The sequence below is a fragment of the Vipera ursinii genome (genome assembly GCF_947247035.1).
Source record: "Vipera ursinii genome assembly, chromosome: 6".
In the NCBI taxonomy this organism is placed as follows: Eukaryota; Metazoa; Chordata; class Lepidosauria; order Squamata; family Viperidae; genus Vipera; species Vipera ursinii.
The window spans coordinates 79698134-79717782 of record NC_139515.1 but is presented as its reverse complement, the minus strand read 5'-3'; the positions used below and the strand labels follow the sequence as shown (position 1 = coordinate 79717782).

At 39.7% G+C, this 19649-nt stretch overlaps 1 protein-coding gene across 9 annotated transcripts in view; it reads right to left on the bottom strand.

Annotated features, from left to right (window-relative positions):
• The window catches only part of PLEKHA5 (pleckstrin homology domain containing A5), a 199430-nt gene extending 180433 nt beyond the window's left edge, over window positions 1-18997 (bottom strand). For 4 of the 9 annotated variants that reach the window (XM_083365273.1, XM_083365271.1, XM_083365274.1 and 1 more), the window contains exons 1-3: window positions 18740-18988; window positions 18523-18599; window positions 12688-12745 (exon numbers count right to left, since the gene is read on the bottom strand). In XM_083365273.1, coding sequence (XP_083221399.1) covers window positions 12688-12745; window positions 18523-18599; window positions 18740-18831 — 227 coding nt within the window. In that variant the 5' untranslated portion in view covers window positions 18832-18988. Of the gene's footprint in view, window positions 1-12687; window positions 12746-18522; window positions 18600-18739 lie in introns of all 9 variants that reach the window. The other 5 variants (XM_083365277.1, XM_083365270.1, XM_083365276.1 and 2 more) reach the window with 4 other exon arrangements.
• Window positions 18998-19649: the final 652 nt, after the last annotated feature.

The following is a 19649-nucleotide window of genomic DNA, read 5'->3' as shown; positions in this document are numbered from 1 at the left end:
AACATCTTCCTTTTAAAGGAAAACCAAAAATTCATGTCAGCTGAATTAAAAACTATGCTGATTTATTAAAAAAGTGCATTTTGGGGAAACCTCTCAATTATTCTTGACACACTGTGGTTATGCCACATTCAGCTGTCAAATTAAATGAAGTCAGTGCGGAGCTTTCAGTTTAAAGGCAGATGACCAAGGCTGAAAGAACAATTTTAAGAAAGAATTCGTGGCAAAATTCTCTTTTGCATAAAATGATTCTAATCTTAAATCTTTGGAGCCAAAAAAGGTACTTGTTAGATAAACCAAAGGGCTTAAGAGGTTGAAGACAGAAAGTGACATTTCTAATTAATCCATATGGTAGAGGATTTGAAATACTTTTGAATTGAGATGCCAATCTTGGACTGAAGAAATTTATTTTAAATTTTGGTAGTCACGTATAAAGAACAAGAGGAATAAGTGGTAGCAATCTGATTCTCAGGTGAAAATTAAATCACTGGGCACGTGAATCACATTGCTGAACATTAATTTTGATTTAACTGAACATTCAAATCTTTTAAAATCTGATTTTAAAATCAGACCACTGTGGTTTTGTCCCTAAAAATGTCAGAATTAGCAGCATCTCTTTTCAGTTAAATCAAAATGTTGAATAAAAGTACCAGAAGAGGACCAAATCTGAACCTTCACCAACCTCTATATCCAAAATAAAGTATTGGCGGAAGGGCAGAGAAGAGAAATGCAGATATATTATTTATTATTAGGTATATTTGTTTTTTTAATATTTTGTCTTGTTGCTTTTACTTGGTTGTAAGCCCCTAAGAGTTACCTCTATGCAAGATGAGCTGCATATAAATTTAATAAATAAATATTGCATCTGCAATAATATACATATACTATAAAATGAAGTAAATAAAAACTTATTTCTTCCCATCTTTTTCTCTCTCAAACATTAGGGGAAATAAAATAGGACAAGAGACAACCCTAACTTTTAATAAAATACAAATCATTTCCTCAGACACATACAATGTCAGTGCTTTGGAGAACTAATGCAATCCTGGACTGCAGCGCTATTCCAATATTCAAATCTTTTAATGCTCTGCAATAACTGTAACTTCCTTACAATTAATCTACATTTCATATCAAGCAATTTATCTTGCCAATCACTCCAGGCACTGCCTTTTTAAGAATCCAGACCTAGTATTGCACAATCTTAGAAATGCATGTAAATTTGTGGGGTGGGATCTTTATTACGATAATAAAAATATTTACTACCAATCTTGCCCATGTAGTAAAATGGCAGGATTAAATTTGTAATAAAATTTGATAAGGCATTCTGTGGTAATATTGATAGCAAAGATAGTAAATCTGCATATTATTATTTTTACTATCATCGTTAGGCACAACTTTCCAATTACATCCAAGTCAGCTGAATGGGGAAGAGGAAAGCTACAAATGGGGAAAAATAAGATTTCATTATGACCCTGAGAAGATTCAGGAAAAAAATAATACAGTACAATGATGTATGACAGATCATATAGCTTAAAAAAAGATTACCTCATAACATCACAGCAACATCTTTCATTAAAAGTTTTATTAAACTTCTTTGCTGCCCATCTTACCAACACAACTCTAGATGCCTTAAAATAGTTGACATTCTGCAGTCTTGATATTCTTTCTCAGAAAGGTTTTTGCCTTTTAATTAGTGTCCAAGCATCTTTCACTTGAAGTGAAAGTAGAACATCACTTTAATATTATGATCTGCAGAACTCTTACAGAGACGAATACGTTTTGATTAAGTTATACGGCAGTAACTTCAAGCAGATTCAGGTGACAATTTTACAACCTGCTATTCATTATTTTAGCTCTTGTTTCAACTGCATAATGACAATGAGTGTAAGCAGAAAATGGAAATAATTATTTTCACTATAAAAAAGGAACACACATTCTAAATGGTATGCGCCTTGAATTATGTAGTGTGTTTTGTTAGAATATACATAAAGCACTATATTATGTATTATATTTGCATATGCCTATGATCTGTAGCTCACAATGGTTGCTAGGAGAAGAAACAAAATTGAAGGCAGTGTTTCATTTACCATTTAGCTTAGATTTACATAACCATGTTTCATACAACACTTGCCATGTTGCAATTTTCACAACGCAGAGAGCCAAAGCGCTACCAGCTATGTAAAGAAAGTGACACTCCAAATTAATTGACATGCCTGACCAATTTCAATAAACAAAAGCAGAAGGTCAACCCAACTATAAGAAACTGAAGATCACCAGATGTAAAATGCAAAAAATACCCTGGAGAGAGAGAGGAAAAAATGAATTTCTAAAATCATCCAAATAAAGATCATTTTGAACATACTGATTACGTTTCTACTCCTGCAATATACCATAGCTGACAAAAATTCTGAAATAGTTAAGATAAGGTTAAATGTAGCTTCCACTCACATGGTAAAACACAAATCAGTGGCCAGGTCAGGCCCTTCCTTCCTATAACAGAGTTTTTCAATTATCCCTGAAAAATTGTTCAGTGGAAAACAGCAATTATAGTCTGTCAATATTGAAGCGAATCATTGATGCCACATGGAAGAAAGTTCCTTATTTAAAAGAAGAAAGGAAGAAAAATGAGTTTATGAACTGTTTATTGATAACCGAAAGCCTTCTGCCATTTAAATGCTTTAAAAGAGCAGTTCTTGAGTTCTTCCTTAATGCAGACCACTATCTTATAAACAGGACTTGTGACAAAATACATATGTGGCTGGTGGCAAGGTATTGACGATGCTCTAAGATAGACTAAGTAATAAATACCATACGGGCCTAAAACCACATTTATTAGAACCAAATCTTACACTATGCTTCCTTCCTCTGTCCCATCTTCATTTGAATTAGGTAGCGACGAGCTTATCAAGGCTTTTTTCTCAAGTTTGTTTCTTGGAATGAGCTTAAACCCATTGTTGCCTTGCTAACCGATCTTTCATTATACTTCAAGGCTATTCTTTGTATCCTCTATGTGACGTGTCATGACGTATCACAACTTTTTCCCAATTGCCGGAGCTGGGGTGGGCACTGTTTTGGCATGACGCATCTATCCCGCAGGCCAGCAGTTTGATATCCCTGCTACCCAATTAGTACCCACAGGCCTCCACAAATAGACAGACAGACAAATCCAGACACACTTTTACTGGAATTCTGTGGCGATTGCCCAAATTACAAAACATTAATCTTTTTGTTTCAAATATTCTACATTCTGGCATTCTCTCAAGATGTGGCCATATATATCCTGACACACATATAAGGTTCTCACACAAGGAACGTGAAAACCACAAAACAGGATCTCTGCTTTAAAAGTCTGGAAATGTAGGATTTTCAACAGATCTTTGCAACCTGCATTTGATATTGAGGAACACCTATTTCACAATGTAATGATTAAGATCAATAATCCCTGAGGTCCGAAAGTTCAAATAGCGAACAAAAGTCACACTTAGTTCATCTGCTTCTATTCAATAAACAAGTCAAACCAAGTCTACAAATAAAGCATCTATCTCTGAAAAACAATGCAACTACTTAAAATTAATAGATTGTTATTAATTTCTGGATCTGAAATATCTTCCCAATTAATCCAATGTTAGTTTCATTTCCTTTATTTTAATTGGTCAGATAGAGTTTAGCTTTCATGCTATGAATGATTACATCAGCTATTATTTTTTATTTTACTCACTAGATGGTTCAAGAGGAGGATTTGATATGGTCTTCATCTAAGTATTTACAAAGAAGTATTAGAAACAGATTCAAAAGGGATATCAGGGAAACAAGGAATTGCAGTTCTCTAAAACCTGAGATAAACAACTTTTTCAAGGAAGGATTTCAATTTTTCACTTACATTCCAGAATGTGCTAATATGCATGAAACCATGACATACTTCCTGGAAAATAGACATATCTTATTTCTAAACTGTAACAGTGACTGCACTCTTACCCACGGACTGTACAATGGCACGCACGTAAGTGAGTGAGTATACTGCAATGCAAAGGCATGGAGCATTTAAAGCACAAAGATAATCCCTTGCTTGGAAAGTAAATTCCCATCTCTCAGTATTAAAGGAGAAAGATGCTAAGGCGCCTTACCACTGTTCTAAGAACCGATAAAGAGACAGAATAAAATCTCAATCTTATGTACCACCATTCATACAGCAGACTTAGAATCCTATAGCAAGATTTTACTTTGGACTGAAAAAAAAAGAAATAGCAGTAGCACTTAGACTTATATATCTCTTCACAGTGCTTTAATGGACAAAGTCCATTCCCTCTGAAGCAGTCCAGTCAACTGAAGCAATTTACATAATTTTTTATTAATTGTCATTGGCTGTAAATAACACTGAATTATAGAATTTTGTAAGTGAATTAAATGGATGCAAATGACAATGTACACTTAGCTTCAACTAATACTTCTTCTCCCCACAAGGATTTACTATAAAGATTATTTATATGTCTCCGTGTTTAAATAGACATATGGGTTAAAAACTACTCATTTAATTGACTGCAGTTAGGATAGCACTGAATGAGGTGCTTTACACCTGGTCTCAAAACTGCAGCCATTTGCAATGTCCCCACAGCCATTTGTAACTTTTGCTGCTGGTTTCTGACAAGCATAGTAAGTGGGGATGCCATTAAGAGGTTGCAAATGGTGACCACTTAATATTGCACTTAACAACCATGTAGGATTTTCTTAACGACTGCAACGGGAACTGCTGTCGAAAACCAATGCAATCACAGGACATTGAGCTTTGCAGCTGTATAGCTTAGGAATGAGTTCCTGATCCCAATTATCTTGGTCCCAATTACCTCGTTAACTGAAGTCTGCTTGTACATCTTTAATGGTAAACTAAAACAACTAATAACCAAGAAGAAACTGATTCTAGATATTAAAAGTTAAGGACAGCAGCGCTGATTCCATGAACACTTAATCCGAAATAGAGGATGTTTATAGCTTCTATTTGATCTTATCACAAGAGGCTTGAGTAATCCCAGATCAAAAGATGAGATTGTGATATGAAGTACTCTAATTTAGTTTAGTGCTTGAGGGAAAAAAGGGATATGCTGAACGTTAGGTACAGTGTTGGAAGAGACATTTTGACCTAATGTGGAGTCAGAATGCAGAACTAAATTAACATTTATATTACTGTAGTGGCTGTAGACCCCAATCTGATAAGCAGTGTTATTGCCTCAGGTTCAGCACTCAGGAAAGCAAAAGAATTTGTCAGGAAGAGTTCATAATTGAAAGCCTCCCAAGGATGTGTCTACCATGGGAAAATAAACAGAGTTTAGCAGTATGTTTTAATTAAGAACATTTTGCAAGTGCAGAAAACTGGCAGTGAATCGAAGAAACAAAAGTAAACATGGGGAAATCAAGACTAATCCCTCGTACCTTTCCAGGTAATCACCCCCTCAACTAAATGCAATACAAGTTGAAACATTTATTTATTTTTTAATGGTCCCTTTCTAATTGGTTTCGCAAACAATGCTTTATTTCCCTGCAGACACAGGCCATCCTGTTCAACAGAACAGTAGACTAGTCTTAGGCTTAAAATATTTTAAGTAAATATGTCCCTTGGAATAGTTGACAAAGTGACTCCTTTCCCTTAATCTAATCTATACATTAGATTATAAAACTAATAATCTGGTAAAGAAAAATAAAGCTTGGGAAACTTTGAAATAGAAAGGCTGCACGAGACAACGTACATAAAGGTAGTCTTCAACTTACAACTGTTCATTTAGTGACCATCTCAGAGTACAATGGCACTGAAAAAAGGGGCTTATGACCATTTTTCACACTTACGACCACTGCCGCGTCCCCATGGTCACGCGATCAAAATTCGAATGGTTGACTACTGCTTCATAAGTATGAGGGCTGCAGTATCCCTGAGTGATGTGATCACGGTTTGCGGCCTTCTGACCAGCAAAGTCAATGCGGAAGCCAGATTCACTTTACAACTGTGTCAGTAACTCACTTAACAACTGTCTCGCTTAGCAATGGAAATTTTTGGGTTCAATTGTAGTCTTAAGTCAAGGACTACCTATAGTCGCTGCCTCTAGCCCCTTTGGGTAGAAAGACCTCCAAATGCAGATCCCTAACATTTCTAAAATTCTCACCTATCAGGCTTCATCAATTTCTAATCTGGAAGAAATTTTAATCTGAAAGTATTCTTTCTTGGAAGAATACTATGCATTGCTGATCAGAGCTGAAGAATAGAACGGTCACAATACCAACTCCTTGGATAAGTCTTCCTTGTCAAGACCTCATATTTATATCAACATCTCCTTAACAGTGCCAAACACCCCTGCAGTTATCTAAATGTCTAACCTCTTGTCACCTTGCATATATATATATTTACACAAATATGAGCTGTCACCGGTGTGACTACTGCCTGTCGATGGCCTTCAGGATAGGCTGACACAGGAAATAAAGATTTGTCCCATGTTTGGGGCCTAGCAAGGTAATCTAAAAATAGTTAACAAGCATTTGACATATATATCTCCCCTTGCTTCTCAGCTAACAAAGCGAGAGAGATCCTGTGGCTTAGAGGTGAAAACAACTGCCTAATGTGTAATCAGCCCAGGTTCGAATCTCAGAAGGGTATGGCTGACTGATGAAAACTAACAAGTTTGAAATGCATATCAGTCTCCCTTAATTCTTTGTTAGCAATTTAAAAATTTACACAAATATGAGCTGTCACCGGTGTGACTACTGCCTGTCGATGGCCTTCAGGATAGGCTGACACAGGAAATAAAGATTTGTCCCATGTTTGGGGCCTAGCAAGGTAATCTAAAAAATAGTTAACAAGCATTTGACACTGCTTTTTGTGTTTGTTTGGGACATTCACAGGTCAAAAAAGATAACACCCCAAACACCATCCAATTTAGAACAAATATGACACTAGCTTGGTTCTAGGGCCACCTGCTCTCTCATATAGTGCAAATAAAGCACCAGCGATTAATTACTTGCTTCTGATTTCTAAGAGGCTTCGTGCATGCAAAATGCAATACAGATAATTCACTTTTCTTCAACAAGAACAGGAAAGGAGAGGCATGAAAAAACCGAGGGAGAAAAAGCCTCACCTAGTTCATTTTTTTCCTTTTTTTTTCCTTCCTGAAGTACTGCAACTTATGCTTCAAGTCATTGTAAGCGTTAGTACCACAGCTTCAAATAGGTTTTGTAATATAGCAACTTATAGTAAAACAGAAACTAGTAAAGCTATTTTCAATTACCTTTCTCTATTGAAAACATTCCTGGCAAATAGATGGGGAAGAAATGGAGGTAGTGACAGATTTTATTTTCCTGGGCTCCAAGATCACTGCAGATGGGGACTGTAGCCAAGGAATTAAAAGACGCTTGCTCCTCGGGAGGAAAGCCATGGCAAATCTAGACAGCACACTAAAAAGCAGAGACATCACCCTGTCAACAAAAGTGCGTATAGTCAAGGCTATGGTCTTCCCAAGTTGCAATGTATGGCAGTGAAAGTTGGACCATAAGAAAGGCTGAGCGCCAAAGAATTGAAGCCTTTGAACTATGGTGCTGGAGAAGACTCCTGCGAGTCCCTTGGACCCCGGTCAGTCTTAGAGATGATCAACCCTGACTGCTCTTTAGAAGGCCAGATCCTGAAGGTGAAACTCAAATACTTTGGCCACCTAATGAGAAGGAAGGACTCACTGGAGAAGAGCCTCATGCTGGGAAAGGTTGAGGGCAAGAGAAGAAGGGGACGACAGAGAACAAGGTGGCTGGATGGAGTCCCTGAAGCAGTAGGCGTGAGCTTAAATGGACTCCAGAAGATGGTAGAGGACAGGAAGGCCTGGAGGAACATTGTCCATAGGGTCACGATGGGTCGGACACGACTTCGCAGCTAACAACAACAATTGAAAACATTATTGATGGATTAAAAGGTAAAGGTAAAGGTTCCCTCGCACATGCGTGCTAGTCGTTTCCGACTCTAGGGGCCGGTGCTCATCTCCATTTCAAACCTGAAGAGCCAGCGCTTGTCCGAGGATGTCTCTGTGGTCTCTGTGGTCATGTGGCTAGACGCCAAAGGCGCACAGAACGCTGTTACCTTCCCACCGTAGTGGTCCCTATTTTTCTACTTGCATTTTTACGTGCTTTCGAACTGCTAGGTTGGCAGAAGCTGGGACGAGTAACAGGCGCTCACTCTGCTACGCAGCACTCGGGATTTGACTCGCCAAACTGCCGACCTTCTGATCGACAAGCTCAGCGTCCTAACCCACTGAACCACCGCGTCCCTATTGATGGATTAGGGGCCATCAATTCCTTTTTGACTCCTACTGTCCATACATTTTCTCCGTGAATTGAAAACAACTATGAACTATCGTTTTTTAGGGTTCAGCATTAAAATTCTGTTTATCCAAAGAACAATTTGTTTATGAGGAATTTCAGTACGTTGTCTACTTTAAATTCTTAGTAAATAAAATAGTTGGTTTTCCAATGCTAGAAATATCCACTTTTTCAGATAGAACTAATCTATTTTTTTCCCTTTAATCCATACTATCAAACTGTACTATCTGTATTCTTCTACTAAATTGAATTGCAATAAAACCTGAAGTCCTTCACTAAGCTCATTAAACGTAAAATGCTAGCACAACTTGAGACAAAACCTTATTACCCAAAACAAATAGACTCCATTTACCAGTCTTTGTTCTGGAGAACGCTTCCAAAAGATAATTAGTACAGAAAGGACATCAAGAAGGAAAAGCAGGTAACAATATAGGTAACAATAATTTCATGTTATGAATATCATGTACTCTTTTTAAATTAGCATACATTCCCCCACACGATTTGGAATGTTTATGCAATAAATGCTCAAGCGATGGTGGCACCTGTTTGCACAAAGGTATCTGATTTTATTCGTATGACAGCCATAACGCAGAAAGTCTCCAGATCTAACCTCCAGACCAGAAACTAAATTTGAAAAAAAAGAAGGTGCACCATGGCTGTGGAAAAAAAGCATCAAAATATCCCACGGAAAATATATTGTAAATGCATGAGATGGAAGATACAAGTGAAAAAAAAATGGAATGATAAACAATTGCTATTACACATAGCTTAGCGCATGAGTCTTCAAACTTGGCCCTTTTATGACTTGTGGACTTCAACTCCCAGAATTCCTCAGCCAGGCACGCTGGCTGAGGAATTCTGGGTGTTGAAGTCCACAAGTCATAAAAGGGCCAAGTTTGAAGACCCCTGGCTTAGCGGGTCATAAAGAATTTTATTGAGGAAAGAGAATATGTTCCTTGTTTTAAAAAGTCTGTTGGTTTTTAATAGGAGTCACTGCTGTTTCTCTCAGTGAGTTCACCACATTCTTTTCCTCTGTTTATAATCACAGTTCATTAGTGGACCTGATGAAAATGTATAGTTGGGAAACTTCGCTGCAATCCTACTTGCAATTTCAACAAGCTGAAGAGAGTGTTTCCTGTCATTGCTTTCTTTAAGTAATCATATTGTTATTTTATCTATGTTTGAGATCGAGCCTTTCAAATCTGCAGTTGTTTTCTAGTGATGTCTCTAGTAAGTCTGCAATAAGTACAACAAATATGTACAGATATTCCTCAACTTCACCACCCTTCAAAATTAAGACTGATCCCCCCCCCGAAAGCTACTTAAGACCTAATTGTGAAGTTACAACAGCCATATCCCCGTGATCATGTGACCACATTTTGGTTGCTTGGCAACTAGCTCATATGCATAACCATTTGCAGCATCCCATAGTCACCTCACAACATTGTTTGCTGGTTTCTGGAATCTACTTCCGGTTTCCATCAAAAACTGCCTATTTGGTATAATGGATTTTCCTTAAAGACTGCCACAAAAATGTTGAAGTCAGTGTCGGTCACGTGATGCCTTGACTCCCAACTGCAAGGAATAATCATAATTACAGGCTCAATTATGGTCGTAAGTCAAGGACTACCTGTATATTACTATTGCACACAGATTTTCTGCTGTAATTCCTCATTTTTCCCTCTATATTACAACAGTTTTACTGCTTACTAATTTATTTCTAATCCTTGCTTCAAAGTGCAGGCAATGATATTTAAATTTGAAAACACACACATTTACTATACTGCATATTCCCTACAAGCCTGCTCAAAGTTTAAGATTTTCAAGAGAGATATTTCTCTCAGTTTTATCAATACTAGAGCTATTATTATGAAAAAAAATGAGGAAAACGCTTTCTGGTAGCTACTTTTCAATAGAAAGAAAAATGCTAGCTGGCAGAAAAACATATTTGATTCAGACTTGTTTTGTTTCATAATAGAGCTTTCATTTGGCAATCACGGGTTTTCATTTTATTGTTATATTTACCTTAAGGAGCAGAAACTTAATAAAAAAGATGAGTAGGAGCTCTTGTCAAGAGAAGAATCACACATTCAGCTGTTAAGAAATTTTGTGAATCAATCTCTGAAGAATGTTTCACTGCCAGAATAAATGGACTACCACTCTAATGTAGAACAGCTGCCATTTTTATTATATATGTGACAAAGCTATTTATTTACAGGGAGTCCTCGACTTATAACAGGTTGCTTAGTTCGAAGTTACGACAAAACCCAAAAAAGGTACTTATGATCCAGATTTGAAGTTCTGATGGCCACCCTCCCCCTTCAGTCATGGGATCGTATTTTCAACACTTAGCAACTGGACCACATTGATGGCCGTTTTTAGCGCCCTGACACTCACATGGCTGCAATGGACAATCTTTGGGGGAGGGGTGGCTGCTAGAAATTGTTTACTTCTGGTGCCTGGGAAAAACTACCACTGTGGACAATGGGGTCACTTGGTGACCGTAGCGCTCTGTTAATGACCATGGATTTGCTTAACAATCATAGTGCTTTACTTAACAACCACCACAAAAATATCAGAAAACCAAGTCGGCCACATGATGACCCACTTAACGACCGGCAATTATAACCGTAATCCCAGGCTCAGTTATGGTTATAAGTAGAGGACCTGTATTTATTAAATTTAGAATCTGCCCATCTCACTCACAGAGCTCTGAACTGTCAGCCCCAAGAATGACATGAGCAGTAGTTTTTGTTGCTTGCCCATAGACAGGAATCTTGCCAGACAAAAGCACCTACTAGATATATTCTGTAAACATCTGAGGAAGGGAGTTCCATCTTTACTCTTTTCCTGCCTACTGAAGACTGCAAGCTATGTTCTCTCTTTGGGAACTCTGGACTACATTCCACCACATAAACTCAATGCATTCTGCAAGATATGCATATTTACACCAGAGAGTCACACAACATTTTATTACCATATTATGTCAAGAATGCTTTAGAGAAAAGGAGCATATGCTTTCTGAGCTTTGGCATAATATTTAGATAATTATTTCAATGTCAACAGAACAACTTGATGATCAAGCGCTATCGGCCACATGCCCACCATTTAACAGTTCTGATAACATCCTGTACTCAACGTACCACAAAAGTCACAAAACAGAAAGATTCAAAAATGGTTATTTTCTACAAAAACAGCATGACAACCAATATGTTATTGATTTTAGCATTTTTCTACTCTTTCTCTACGTGGTTCTGCAACATTCTGTTCTAATGGCCTATTAGGAAATTTAGTGGAATAAGTTATAAGTTTTTTGCATAGAATACAAAACAGCAGTCACATTTAATACACAAATATGTTCACGTCCTAAGAATATCAAAAGTAGAATACCACGTTTGTCACCAAGTAGTAGGTCCTCTATGTAGGACAACAGAGATCACCTCAGACTTTTACAGAATAAAGAAATACGTAGTCTAACCATCCATGATGCCATTTATGGTAACTACCAATGGCTTCTCTAGATTCCATGAAGAACACTTTCCAAAGACTACTTAAATAAAGACACTGAATATTGAAACCATTTTTTTTCTTCAATAGCAGGAAATTAAATATAAATACATATGGACTGCATTCTGAAGCTTTTTATCGTGTAATAAAATTTCTCTCACACTGCAAAATCCTCCAATTATTATTATTAACCTACTTTTTCAGGGCCACAGATATAAACACATAAAAGCAGCCATCTAAGACTCGGATTGGATAGGCAGGAGGAACCACAGATCAGTACCTCTTTTTTTTCTTCAAATGCAAATGTACTTTATTTATTAGATATTTAACCCACCTTTATTATTTATTTCAATAAATATTTCAAGGTAGCAAACATATATAACACTCCTATGGATGTGGGGTTTTATGTTATCCTTAGTCCATCTTCCATCAAAACAAGAGTACCATGGCACAGAAAGGCATAACTCTCAATTTAAACATTCTAGAGTGGCCCAAATATAGGATAAATGCAGAAGTTGGATTTTTATGTGAGAAATCCAGATTTCCCATTAGATACCAAGCTTTACAAATATTGTAGTCATGAGCTGTCTTGATCAAGTTGCTATTCCTTCGTTTCACCTGGCTCAAAGGATCAGTGAAAGAATCAGAAACATATGACATTCTGCCTTCCCTTAAGCTACTGCCATGAGGCATTGTTGTTACATAGCAAAACCCCATTCTTCAGATTATATCACACATCCATCTTTTCCTTAAACCACACTCTGAAGATAATACAACACTCCCTAGGACAAAGTATATAGTAATATATATTCAGCAAAATATTCCATGCTGAGCTTCACTTACTTTATGTAGTATCTTGCACCTTCAAAAGTATATGCTTCTTCCCAACCTGTGGGTAGATCTAGAGTAGAAAAAATAGCCTCATTATATGTTTGAGAATCATTTTATTACACTAAACATTTGCAATTGTTTTAGCTTTTTTTACTCTACAATATATTAAAAGAAAACAGTATTATCAATTTTACACCTCCCACATGGCTCAAATTCTTATTCATTATGACCTCAAGAGCAAATAAGATTTAAATCATGAAAATAAAACACAATTAATTCTCAAACCCTAAAGATCTTAAGTATTGCCACAAATATTTCTGAGTATTATAGTACATCTCATCAACTACAGCTAGATATACTGAAAAACGTCTTCCAGCATCATTAAGTTAAATGGCTTCATTCACTTCTGTAGCTGTTGTGCCAATCATAAAATAGCTCATCAGAAATATCTAAAATGGTATCTAGTTAAATATTATAACACATAGTTGATGTCCAAGTTTCATCATATTGCTATATCTTCAAGTTGTGCTTGGAAGCATCCACTAGTAATACAGGTAGTCCTTGACTTACGATCACAATTGAGCCCAAAATTTCTGTTATTAATTAAGACATTTATTGAGTTTTGCCCCATTTTATGACCTTTTTGGCCCAGTTGTTAAGTGAATCTCCGCACTTGATAAGTTACTAACACTATTGTTAAGTTAGTCTGGCTTCCCCATTGACTTTGCCTGTCAGAAGGTTGCAAACGGTGATCACATGACTTTGGGACACTGCAACCGTCATAAATATGAACCAGTTGCCAAGCAGCTGAATTGTGATCACATGATCATGGGGATACTGCAAAGATTGTTAACTGTGAAAGACAGTCATTTAAACAGAATTTTCACTATTAATCTAATGACAAGGCAAGAGAGATGTGCTGCTTCTCTATAGTCATCAATTAAGCATCAATATTTTGAATCTCCTTTTAAAAACAAAATTCAAAGGCTATTCTCATCTTTAGAACAAAAAAGCAAAGCATTGTGGAGAAAATGGATCATTAAAGCAGTGCTTAATTACAAGGCTCACTGCTTAAAATAATTATTTCACCTACTGCACTATGCATAAATACAGCTGGCTTTGCTCTTTATAATAGTACCATATATATGTTTGAGCACAGGTAATTGAAATACTTTGGGTGATAGAATATTTTGGTGAAGCATTTAAAGCTATTTTGGGAGTTTGATGTAGAACACTTTTGCATGGTAAACATTCTATAAACAAAGAGCAATTAAATCAGAGATGCTTTCCTCAAGATAAACGTAATAAGTTCCCACCATCACAATTAAAAGGTTACACAAGCCAGTGTAAAATAGCTTTTCACATATTATTTCCATGTAAGAGTAAAACAGCAGGTCTGGTTGCTACAACTGCTTATCCAAATATTATCATAAGAATATGTAAAAGAAATTCCATTTGTCCAAAAACAAGCTTTGCTCATTATCTGAAATACTTTAAAAGCAACCAAAATTGATTTTTTTTCTTAGAGACATTAACATATATTTTGGCACTCAAAGGGGTTGAAAACAAAGCAAAGCACTTATATGTACAGTAGAATGAAACAGAATACGTCTGAAATGTGAGTAAGAAAAATTCTTCCCTCAGTAGAGGCAAAAGCATTAATTTAAGACCAGGGTGGAATTACAGGAGAAAAACAATTGTGTTCAACAGCCAAATCATTCAAGCACATCTGCCCCTTTCCCTTACCTGCTGGACTTTTCAATTAATACAAACACTAATTATACAAGGAGCAGGGAACTCTTCTCAATTAACCAGCAGTTCTGGTTTCTGACTCTGAAACACAGCTGGCTATGCACTATCCCATGACATTTCCCATAACTATGACTAGGAAGAGAGTTAAACAAAAGAACTTCACTCTGCCTTGAAAATGTTCCCAGGTCCCATGGAACAAAAGCAAAGACTAATGAAATATTAAAAAAAAATTTTTTTAAAAAAAAGGCAAAAATGCCAGTCCAGTCATCTTAATCCGAGTGTCCCTGGATTGCCTTTCTTTTTCTATTTCACACATCCAGTTGCATAAAAGAAAGAGAAGGGGGGAGCAATTGCATTGCTGAATAGCAACACCCATTTCCCCATGGCATTGTTGATTGATGTGCTATACCAGCAACCCCGTTATTCCTTTTTCCAGCCAAACCTTCTTTGCTGCTTTTCGTCTCCAGAGAAACAAATGGCAGAGTCTACCCCCCTCTTTTCCTATAGTCTCCCCAAGCCCCTGCCCTCTTTCTCCAATTCATCCCACCTTTTCCTGTCACTCAGAAACCACCCACTCTCTTATCTAAACCGAGGGTGTATCTTTAAAGGTGAAGACACTTAAGGATAATGCATGAATTTCAAAAAGCAGCCACAAGCTTTCGAAAGTATGACACTGAAAAGATATGGACAAGTGAATTCATGCTTTGCCCAGTGAAAAAGCTTTTGGCTGTTGGCAATGTTACAGGATTGAATGTTGGTTACAATATCAGGGCAGGCAAGAAGTATGAGAAAGGAGTAGCGTGCTCACAAAACAACTAAAATATGATACATATTCATTTTTAAATTGCAAATTACAGTCTACATCGGGAAGTACCTTTCTTCATTGAGGAGAGAGAGCCAGTATTCAACCTGCAATTTGGTGCTGCTATTTACATGAAGCTTTCCTTCCATAAGTATCACTAACGCCACTCTGATTCTGAACATTATGTGATGTATTAATTTACTAATATATGCTGCCCCCTCCTTTGATGCCTCTGGAAAACTTACAACTGTACTATAAAAACTGTAATAAATGTAATACAAAGTAATAAGCTTATAGCTTTAAAACATGAAAAATATGTACTCAGTTCTTCTCAATTAAGAAGGGGACTTGCTTCAACCTCAGTGGCAACTGGACTGGCCAATTCTTAGGACACCAAGTGAATAGCTCATTCTACCACTGTTGCTGAAAATCACACCACTGCTGTGTATTATTTTTTTTATAAAGGTTCGGCTATGGGTTTCTTTTAAGTTTTACAATGGAGTAGGACAGCATAAAGAGAACATGTTGAGGAAGCCAGGAGAAACAACTTATTGCTAAAAAGAATAGCCATGTTGGAGAATAGCCATGCTGGAGGTCTCCAAGCTATCTGGAAAGCATGCTGAATAGGTGGAGATCAGATCTCTGAAGAAGACTGCAGAAATCTCTGCAGCTTAACTGAATGGTAAGGTGGATTTCTAAGCCCCCCCCACCGCCCCATTTATACAAAAGCAATTGCAAGATAGCAATGCAGGAGTCATTATTGGAAAGAGTCAGTAGGAAAAGATTAGTTATAGGGTTAAGTTTCCCAATGAACTGATAGAAAAGTCTAGCAGATTAACCCCCAAACAATAGGAAGAGAGAACCAACAGATAACAAGCCATAAAAAAGGTACCAACTGAGTGGATATCAGTATCAGACTAAAAATGTAGGAACAATTAATTATGGATGCAAATATAGTTGAAGTGTATATGGAGAAAATACAGTAAAGGAATCTATCGAGGTTAGGATCAAGTGGGATAAACATTTAACCTAGCTATGATTAACCTAGTGCAAATGGGTCAACTAAATTACAACACCAGAAAGAAACACAGAGACAAGAAAACAGAAGCAAAGTATTTGGCTATCACACCTATTAGGGGGCAGTGAAAGTACAATCAGCTAGTTAGATAAGCTGGAATGATTAAACATTGTTTGACACGTAAGTTTAAAAACACTGAGCCTCTTGTAATTCGTTACACCAGGTGAGGATACATTCATCCAGAGAGCAGAACGTTTATTTGAGCAAATACAGCCAAATTAATATACATGGGCATGTCTTAGATGTGTACCTGGAGAAAGAAGAGTAGCAACCATGCAGAGAGATAGGCTAAAGGAGTAGTAGTAATAAAGTGACTTACGTGAGCATCCATGAGAAAGTTTAAAAGTTAGTTGGGTTTAAGGATGCAATAATTTGGAAATAAATTATATAAAAGTGATGCTTATAACCTGAGTATATTTGTAGATTAGTAACAGAGATACTGGTCAGAATTGGAACAGGGATGCTAATATTCATCGAGAGTCAATATGCTGCTGGAAAAGGCATTTTAAACATAGGGAGAGAGCTGGTTTAAAGGATGACAAACAAACTAGGGGAATTTTTTTTTACTTGATAAAACATAGGGCTATAGAGGCCCAGACTGTCCATCACTAGGAGATAACAATGGGTTTAGAGGGATGCTCCAATCAGGGCAGAACAAAATCCATGACTTGCCTAGACAAGAGTTCAAAACAATATTTTAAGTCCAGGACCTTAACTTAGGAATTATTTGGTTAAAGGTTAAGGGAACAGAAAGACAAGGGGATCTTGTGAAAGGGATGGGGTGTGAGAAAGGAGTGGGCAGGTTTATCATCCCAGAAGAAGAGCTTCAGATAAAATGACAAGGAGATAAGGTTAAAGCAAGAGAGAGAGAGACAGACAGACAGACAGGAGAGAAGGCATTTCAGTGATGGTTGCATGAAGGGTGAAACAATCACAGGGCTTTTTTTGTCATAGAACGCTCAGAACGGAGTTCCGGCACCTTTTTTGGATGGAACCTTGTAGGGTAGGCAAGGCAGGTTGTATGACATGTGTGAGTTCTGGCACCTTTTTCTTTTACAAAAAAAGCACTGGAAACAATTAATAAATCTCCTTGGTTCAGGTTATGAGGCAGAGGAACAATATTCACGGAGCAGAGGGAAAAACGTAATGCCACAAAATAACTGATAGTAGTCTTGAACTGAAGAAGTGGGGGGGGGGAAGAAATCTTGCATTCAACCAAAGGGCAAGCGGCAGAAAGAAAAGCAAATAGGTGGGTTAAAAGGTGAAGGAAAAACAAGGAAACAAGTTTTATCCAGAGGGAAAGTTTTAAGTCACAGGGGGAAAGAGAAGGGCGGTTATTCCCAAACCCAAGTCGCTATATCCATTTTCCCCCACCACCACTCCCAAAAAAAAAAAAAGGCCGGCCAAGTACAAAACTTTTGGGATAGGTGCCCTATGTTCAATTACAGGGAAACACAATAGGCTGAAAGATTTAAGAGGCAGGGATGCACCAAAGAGAGGGAACCAACCGGAAAAATTGGGGAATTGCAGAACCCACAACTGGGGAAATTGGGGGGGTGGTCCTGTGGGGTGGGGGGACGGAATGCAGAACCACACACCTAAGGAAGTCCAAGAGAAGAGCCAAAGCTTCGGTGGCCAAAAGCCAACCAGGGAGAGAGGCTGGCAGGCAGTGGCGTAGCGTGGGGGGTGCAGGGGGGGCCGGCCGCACCGGGCTCAACATCTGGGGGGGCGCATTAGATGCATTTTACTTTAATTACATCAGTATTTTCATAACAAACCATACATGTGCTTAGGGGGTCAGGGTTTCTTTAACTAATCTAGTGGAAGAGACTCGAGTGCTAAAATCCACGGGTTAGGGGGCGCAAATTACTTGCCTTGCCCCGGGTGCTGACAACCCACTGCTGGCAGGCAAGGAAAGAGAGATGGGGTGTGGGGGGGAGGCTGGAGGGGGAGAGTGGAGAAAAAAACGGGGCAGCATTAAAATGTTGACGGTGGAAAATTTAAAATTAGGAAGGAGGCAAAGGGGCTTTTTTGCAAATCCGGGAGGCTTGCCGGGGTGCAAGCGATGAGGGGCACCGGTGCACGGCGGGGCGCGTGTGTGTGTGTGTGTGTGTGTGTGTGGAGGGGAAGGTAAAAGCGAGGCAGGGAAGCGGGGGATCGGGGAAACAACTCCCCCCCCCCGCCCGGTGCCCTCCAGAAGGAAGTGCCGCCTTACCTGGGCTGCGCCGGTGCCCGGTGATCGCCGCCTCGCCCGTCAGCGGGTGCAGCCAAGTCGTGCTCTTCGCTTCCTCGCTGCCAATGCAAGGGGAAAGAGAGAGAGAGAGAGGCGGTAAGGGAGAGAGAGGAGCCCGACCCTCCGGGAGCGCCCCCGCCTCGGCCGCCTCGGCCGCCCCCGCCGCCGCCGCCGCCGCTCTCCCCGCCCCCGGGCTTACTTGATGAAGAAGATGCGGCCGCCGCGGCTGATGCCGAAGCTCCAGCTGGCGGGCAGCGAGCGCAGCCGCTCGGCGCTCAGCTCCGCCGCCATGTCCGAGCGCAGCCCGGGCGAAAAGCGGCGCGCGCGGGCACGGCCAGCCGAGGCGGAGGGAGGGAGGGAGGGAGGGAGGAAGAAGCGGGGCGCGGAGGAGGAGGAGGAGGACTGGGAGGCGCGCGCCGGCGGGGGCGCGCGAGGGGCCGCCAACCAGCACCTGGACGACGCGAGGTGAGCGGAGAGAGGCAGCGAGAGAGAGAGAGAGAGAGAGAGAGGGAGAGAGAGGGAGGGAGGGAGGGAGGAGGGAAGCGTGGAGGGCGGAGGGGGGTGGGGGAAGAGCGACGCCCCGCCCACTGAGCCGAGTGGCGCCCAACCAGCGCCTGGTTTCTCCAATCTCGCTCCTCCTCCACCGCCCCTCCTGCCCACCCACCCCCTCCGACCCCGTCCCGCGCGCGAGAGAGAGCGCGCGCGCGCGCGCCTCGAGACCCCGCCCGCGGAGTGATTGAGTTGAGGTGCCGTCGAGGCGGCGCTGGTGGACTCCTGGCGGCTGTGCCGTCCGTCGCCGCCCCTCCCTCGATCTCTCGTCCAGGCGCTTGGGGGATCCAGCTTTGCCCAGGCAATCTAGGAAGGGGTTGGGGGTTTGGTTTTGGGGGGTTTTTTGTACACACACACACACACACACCCTGCCCCTTTCCCTCCCACTCTATGCCCAAAGTATGTGAGCTTCTGCTGGGGGGGATTGTTGCCTTGCAAGCAGCGTTCAGCTTTTTTTTTATCTCGTCCAGGGACGGATCGAGCGGTCCGAGGTGGTTTCAGGTCAATTCCTCCAGGAGCCACTCGATTGCCACTCCGTTGCAACCCCCAGGTATCCCTCA